We start from the raw sequence: 8,081 nt of genomic DNA, 5'->3' as shown, positions 1-8,081 counted from the left end.
TATAATCAAATTTAAAAATAAGATAGATTTTTAAGCAAGAAGATAGAGACTAATTCTATTCAAATTCAAATTCGAATTCAAATTACACTAATATCTTGAATTAAATTTAAAAAATATTAAATTAATTCAAAATGATAATTAGAATTGAATTAGGAATAGTAATAGTATATATACAAAACTATACAAAAAATCGGAAGTTAATTCCATGAAAAAGAATGAAAAATCGAAGAAAAACGAAAAAATTGTGAGCTGTACGGACAGTTTTCGCGATCGCAAGAAAATTTCAGCAGAGCCCCGATTTTTCAAATCTTCAAAAATTCATAACTAATTCAAATAAAATCGAAATTGAGTTCTGTAAAAGGCTAACTTGCTTAATTTTTTCCATACTATCCAATAAAAATAATTCCAGAAACAAAATCGCAATTATTTTTTACGAAAATTTACAAACATCAATCAATCATCAAATAACACTCAATACAACATGATACCATCCAAAAACAAACAAACAATCGTTTTAAAGTCCAAATTTCTTGTAAGTAAATCAATTACCATGGCTCTGAGGCCAGTTGTTGGAATTATTTTACCAAGATCTTAGATCTACTCACAAGTATGTTGTTTAAACACCCTAAATATGAATTTTCTAAAACGATAAATTAAACACATATAAAGTTAAGAAAACCTTACATTGATGCAGCGGAATTAATGTCTCCTTCCACTCAGATCTCTAACCCTTGAATCCTTTCTGTAGCAGAGTATAATCAAGATCTGAGCCCGAATGTCCTTCTTCTTCAAGTTTGATCCTTCACAGTCTTCCAATCTATGATTGAGTTACTGCTTGCTGTGTGTGGGCACTTACTCTCTCACTAGGGTCACGAAATTGATGAAGGAGAAAAGAGAAAGGGATTTCGGCCAGGTATAGAAAGTGGGGAAGGCTCAATTTTTCTGAAGAGAGAAATTTCTGTCAGAAAAAGGTTATTAAAAACTTGTGATTTGACTGAGCCATCACTTTCTATTTATAGGCAACTACTAGGTTTATGTTAGGAATTATTTGGCATTAAAATAATGAAAATATTAATTTGAAAAACCAACTTAAGTGGCCGGCCATGGTGTAGTATTGGGCCTCACTTAATTTTGCAGTTTTACCAAATTTTATCTCTATTTTCTCAAAAACGCCAATTTTCCAATTCTAACCTTTTAAATGCCAAAACTAATTATTTAATAACTAAAATAGATTATTAAATAATATTTTCATTTAATTTAATTATTAATTAGACATATAAAGTCCATTAATAAATAAATAAACCTAGAAACTCTTTTCTTTACAATTTCACCCCTGCTTAGTGAAAATTCATAAAATTAGACATAGTCTAACTTTAGAATTATAATTGATCAATCACGAATCAATTAATGAGTCTTACAAGCAGAATGTTCTCAACTAGAATGGGGACCATGGATCTATATGCTAAGCTTCCAATAAGTGAACCAAATTTACCAAGTAAATTCCTACTTATTAATTCTTCGTTGAATCCACTCTTAGAATTTAGAATTGTACTCTCAGACTTATATAGAGCATATTGTATGTTTCACGATATCAATATACTATCTCATTTAACCATTGTTATAATCTTATTGTGATTTAAAGATCCTCTATATAGATGATCTACATCGAGATGGGATTTCTTTACCGTTCTCACCCCTCAATGTATTTTGCCCCTTAAAACACTTAGCTACCTGCAAATGGTGTTTAGTGATCTAATAATTAGTCAGTTAAACAAGAGCTCATCCATTTACTTCTATTTGCTAAGCTCGAAGGGAATCATCACTTGACTTCTATACACCAGTAGAAGCTATAGATTCCATATTTATGTTCAGCACTCCCACTCAATCATACTATCATGTTCCCAAAATATACGTATCACCCTGACCCAAAAGTAGGCTTAACTAATAAATCAAAGAACATGAATAGCACTCCTGAGTTGAGCCCAAGCATATCAGGATTTAGATTCTTTTAATCTTAAGATCAACTACTGATATTGACTTGGAAAGATATGTGTAACGGTAAGTTTGTAATATCTTAACTTAGTTGCAATATCGGTCCAATCCAATGTATACTCCATACATTCGAAACTAGTATACTTTACTAATGTCCTGGAAAGAACATAACACTTACTCCAAGTGTAAGTACACATCATCGCTGATTATCACATTAGTGTAAATCCAATAACACTGATGAAACAGGGACCAAAACTTTTGATTCATATGATCACAATCACATTCCACTGTGTTGACGATACTGTAATTGTGAATAAACATATGATCTGAATTTAACTGATTTTGTGTGTGTGAATGTAATAAACATATTAAACCATTAGCATGTAAAATTCATGCAAACATCAATCACTTCAAATTTCTTATATTGATAACTAATCAGATTGTAAAGAGTTTTATTTAGGGCATAAAACCCAACATAACCATGGTGCATTTGAAAAAAAAATAAAAATCAGAGAGATTGAGGGAGAGAGATAAAGGAAGGAGATGCTTACTCATCCTTCGTCGTTGGAGAAGAATGCAACAATTGTGGCTCAGTCTGCGTTGGACAGTGGAGGATGTCATGGTCATGCAACGTCGTGTTGCAATATGGGTAGCTCCATGTGAGAGTACAGAGCTTGTAGTGAGAGAGAAAGAGAGAGCTAAAGGGGGCAACTATTTTAGTTAGGTTTTTATGATATATGGCATATTTGGGTTAGGTGTGTGTAATGGGCCGCCCCATTAATTAGTATATTACAGACTTTTTTTTTAAGTTTTATTTGCGTCAGTTTCTATCTGATGCTACTTTGCGTTAGTTTCCAACTGATGCAATATCTAAACATGTCTATTATCAACTGCCGTAAAGTAGCATCAAATAACAGCTAATGCGAAATTTGGAACCAAACTTTTTGTGTCGGTTTTTAGTGTTGACTGACATATTGACCGGCGCAAAAAGTTAATTTTGTAGTAGTGTAATGACCTACTCCCTTTTTTGGTTGTATTGATACCAGAGATAATACCACTTAGATCACAGTGGCAATGAGATCTGAAGTGGCTCTCATAAGATTACAATGTGAGAACCAAAGTTGGCAAATCTCAAGTGAGAATGATGCTTGGGCATGAGAGAGAGAGAGAGAGAGAGAGAGAGAGAGAGAGAGAGAGAGAGAGAGAGAGAGAGAGAGAGAGAGAGAGAGAGAGAGAGAGAGAGAGAGAGAGGAGAAGAGAGAAGTGAGTTTCAGACTTTGAGTTTTAGAGGTAGGACTGAGAGCTTAAGACTTAGAGAATTAGGGTTTGGCTAATGCTCTTTATATAGTAGAGCTTACATGTAGGTTAGCAACAAATATTCCTTTTAAAATAATTAAATAAAGTTATATTTACATAGTTAAATAATAAATAATAAAAATGATAATTATCCCTTGAAAATAGAAAAGTTGCTAATATTTTCTCTCTATTTTTGTAGGTTGTCAAGGTCCAAACCGCCACTACACTAAAGGCCTGCCAGGAAAAAGCTGGTTGGCCATGTTCCTGCTAGGGTTTGGCTGGCCATGTGCCTAGTAGGTTCTGCAGGTTGCACATCAAGTGCCTGCCAGCCTGCAGGCTGCACATCAAGTGCCTGCTAGCCTTGGCAAGAGTTGGCCAGCCTTTGTAAGTGATGGCCAACCTTTGTACTATTTTTCCTTGCAGATGTCAGTCTTCCTTGGTCGAACGATCCCTTTCTTGGTCTAATAATCACATTTTGGTCAGCCAGCTTGTGCTCAAACCCTGGCCGGCCTATGTACTCCCTTTTGGCCGGCCAGACATGGTTCTACAGCTTCTTGACGACTTGCTTGTTGTTTGACGGTTTTGTCATGCCTTGTAAAGAGACTTTTTCTTGTTGTTGACAAGGCTGTATTCTACGTGTCCTCAGTTTTGACTTACATGGACATATCACGTTAGGTAGATACATTTTGAGATAACAAGTCGGTTAAGTGACAGCTCAAAAACATATATCAAAATAGTTTTTAAGCTTATTTAATACGTAATTTAATAATATATCGTCACATGTTTCTAAGTTTATATTTAATGATAAAAAAAATATGACGGTAATAAATCATAAGAAAAAAAATACTTTTATTGTTATTTTTTTTGGTTAAGATCGTATATGTAATAATTATAAATATTTGAGAGATTTCACTGGAAAATATTAAAAAAAAAAAATAGATAGTGTTGATAATTGTGGTGTGTGACCAGCCAATAAACGATGAGATTTGTTGTCCCTCTGGCACCCCACTGCCACTACTATAGTCTATATATGTTTCCTAAATTATCGTCATAAAACGTGCCATCCATAAATTAGCAGTATTCTAATTAAAAACCAACTAATAATAATAATAATAATAATAATAATAATAATAATAATAATAATAATAATCTTTTTCAAAAATACAAAACAAAAAAAGAAAGAAAAAAAACCAACCCGACTCTGAAACAAAAGAATAAATTAAGTAAACAAAAAAAATAGTCAATCAATCATATAATAATTCATCTAATTAAAATTTAGGGTAAATACCATTTTGAACTCTCTATTTTACAAAAGTTATCAATTGGACCTTGTGTTTTGTTAAATGACAAAATGGACCCTGTATTTTCTAAAATAGTACAAATAGGACCCTGAATTGATTTTTTGTCAAAATAAAGTTTAATTATAATCTAATCTAAAAGTGCTATGACAAAACTGTTTACATTTTTTATATCTGTTCGTATTAAGCATTGTCTTCAAGTTGGTTGTATTAAAAAAAAAATTATCAAAAATTAAGCTTAAGGTCTTATTTTTACTATTTTAGAAAATACAAGGTCCATTTTGTCATTTAACAAAATACAAGGTCCAATCTGTAACTTTTGCAAAACACAGGGTCTAAAATGGTATTTACCTTAAAATTTAATAAATATAGTCACCTTTTGGGATTAGAATACGGGACCATAGAACAGAACGTGGGGTATACTCTGAAAACCTCATCCCAATTCATGTATTAAGACAGGCTAAAAACGCTATTGACCAATTTTAGTTTCAAAATTATTTGTATTATTATTATTATGATTTGTCAAATGGGACAGTTTCTATTGATGAGAAAAATAGAATAGGTTAGGAAGAATAAACTGAAACCATTGTTTTTAAAAATATATATATAAGTTTTTATTGTATTAAACTGAAAGTGGATGTGAGAAGCGGTCAATGGGTGAAAGCTGAGGTGTTTCAATGGTGGACACATTAAGGTAGTCAATTCTCAAAACTATATTTGAGAAGTCAAACGAGACCGACTGACTCAGAACAAACCAATAATGATTAATGACCCACGATGCCACAAAGAAGATTAGAAAAGTTTCGAAAATTGTGTGATTATCATCATCCAAACCAATTGACCTTCTTTTAGAAAAAGTGCAAATTTTATAAGATAATAAATAAACATTAAAAGCATAAAAAAGAAAAAAGAAAAAAAAAAAAAAAAAAGAGAAATGCTACCATAGTCTCTACTCTAGCACAATCTAAGACCATCTTCAATTTCAAGTGTAAGTATTATATTTAGAAGAAAAAAATTGATATATTTACATTGATTTTTAACATGGTAAAACACAATTACAAAACAATATAAAATTTATTGTCTAGTTAATAATTATTAAAAATATAAAAAATAATATATTTATCATTGACTCTATTATTATTTTATTATGTATAATAATAATAATAATAATAATATGCCTCAAAAAAAAAAAAAAAAAAATTCGCGCGCTCTCTGCTAGGGCTCGGGGTGTGAGGCCCTGCCATTTCTTTTTCCTCGAAGACGAAGGGGTTCCGGTGATCGAACTGGTGTGTACTCGCCATTACTATGGAAGAACTGCTAGCTAAAACCAATAAACTTCATGTCTCGGATGAAGAAGAATGGGAGGTGGACCACAGTATATCCACCATGATTGCAAAATTCAATCTTTAGGGGAGATTGTGTTCGAAGGTGGATCACAGCAGGGGATTCTTGAAGAACCTGCTGGGGCGAATATGGAAATTGAAGGAAACGGAGTGGAACATCAAGATTCAAGAAAAATTTAGCACTGGTATGTTCCTCACCTTTTCTTTCAATTCAGAACAAACTCAATCCCGAATCTTAACAAGAATGCCATGGTATTTATCGAATGGGGTACTGATTTTGGGTAAGATGGGGAACTCTAGTGAATCTTGGAAGAATGATCTGAATGTCTTTCCAATTTGGGGTAGAGCTTTGGGGGTTCCAATTGATTATCTGACAAAGAAAAACACTTTAAGATTGGCGTCTATGGCTGGTTCGGTTGTTACAGTTCAGAACTCTGATGTTTCTCGAATGGTGGCAGATGGGTTTTTTCGATTTCAGGTGTGGATGTCAATAAACAAACCGGTATGCCCAGGATATTTATTACCATGTTGTGGCTCCAAGAAGTGGGTGGCATTCAAGTATGATGATCTTCCATTCATGTGTTTTCGATGTGGATGGATTGGTCATAGTCAAAAAGATTGTTCTCTTGAAATAAAGGAAATCATAGGGGAGAATGGAACGACGGCAATGGCGTATGGGACATGGCTGAAAGTTGATAACGGGATTAGAGATGGATTTCAAGGGGGAAAGGAGGCAATAATGAGAATGTAATTTTACAAGAACAGAACATACAAAGTGGCAGTAGACAAAGTCTCAATCTCCATATGGGTAATTCCTTTGAACTATTATTGAATAAAGAGGAAGAGCATGTACAAGTGAGGAGTGAAGTAACAAAAGGGAAAGAACCACACCCAGGTAACAAGGAGATCAGAAAGCTGCAAAATACAACATCGGAGAAGCTTCAGCAGGAGGAAACCGGGGTGGAAATACATGATATGACACAAGATGGGCGTGGGAAACGAAGATTGGTGGAGGATCGAGAGGTAGTGGGGGCTGGTAAACTTCAAAGGACAGCAAATAATCCAATGGTGATGAATGAAAGCCAAAATCTAATTGATGTTCCGATTGGGTTCTCGATGGACACACCCGAGTTAAAGGAAAGTCTCCCCTTTGCCTTTGGCTCGGGTAAAAATTCAATCCCCAAAGAGCAAAGAAGGAAAGTGGCGGTGAAGAAAGATGCAAAGAAAAGAAAGGGGGGAAAGATGACAAACCGATTGAATTTTCTCAGAATGGAGATTTGACAATCGCTCAAAATGTGGAAGAGGCAAACCCTGCGAGCCAGGGTCGCCTGCAGCCATGAATGCCTTATTGTGGAACGTTCAAGGGATGGGGAACCCTTGGACGGTCCGTACCTTGAAGTCCCTAGTGCAGCATTGGTGTCCGGAGTTGGTTTTCATATCGGAATCTAGACTCAATAAGATGCGAGCAGAAAATTTGCGTGTTGCTTTGGGTTTTGTTGGTTGCTTTGTGGTGGAGGCTAAAGGTAAAAGTGGCGGGCTTGTGCTAATGTGGTCCGATAAGATAACTTGCAATATTCTTTCATTCTCCTCTTTCCATATTGATTCTTTCATTCGGAAAGAGGAGGACCAAGGGTGGCGGTTCACATGCTTCTATGGAGACCCAGATCCAAGTAAACGAGGCGATTCTTGGACAGTTCTCAATAGAGTCGGCAGAATGTATACGGGACCGTGGCTGATTGGGGGAGATTTTAATGAGATTTTAAGGCAAAAAGAGAAAAAGGGAGGACAACAAAAACCGAGATATCTCATAAACAATTTCAGAAAAGCTCTAGATGATTGTTATCTTCGGGAAGTGGAGTTTGAAGGGAATTTGTTTACTTGGTGTAATGGGAGACAAGATAACCTTATCTTTGAGAGATTAGATAGAGCTTGTGGAAATTCTGACTGGTTTGACATGTTTCCTGCTGCAAAAGTTTTTCATCTTGAACGAATCAACTCCGATCATTGCCCGCTATTACTTACTTGTGCTCAACAACAACTGGATAGTGTTAAGGGGGTTCGATGGCACTCTCGATTTCATTTTGAACATGCATGGGCTGAGGAAGAAACTTGTGTGGAGTTGGTCACGAAATCATGGGGGCTGGCACTGTAA

The 8,081-nt window shown here is 34.8% G+C and overlaps 1 protein-coding gene across 1 annotated transcript; it reads left to right on the top strand.

Moving 5' to 3' along the window:
- The first annotated feature begins 7,265 nt into the window (after window positions 1-7,265).
- LOC115695276 (uncharacterized) lies at window positions 7,266-8,081 on the top strand. The gene has a single exon (XM_030622353.1). It carries the CDS (start codon window positions 7,266-7,268, stop codon window positions 8,079-8,081), a length of 816 nt encoding a protein of 271 aa, XP_030478213.1.

The sequence above is a fragment of the Cannabis sativa genome, chromosome 6 (genome assembly GCF_029168945.1).
Source record: "Cannabis sativa cultivar Pink pepper isolate KNU-18-1 chromosome 6, ASM2916894v1, whole genome shotgun sequence".
NCBI lineage: Eukaryota > Viridiplantae > Streptophyta > Magnoliopsida > Rosales > Cannabaceae > Cannabis > Cannabis sativa.
This window is presented reverse-complemented; position numbering and strand designations above follow the sequence as displayed.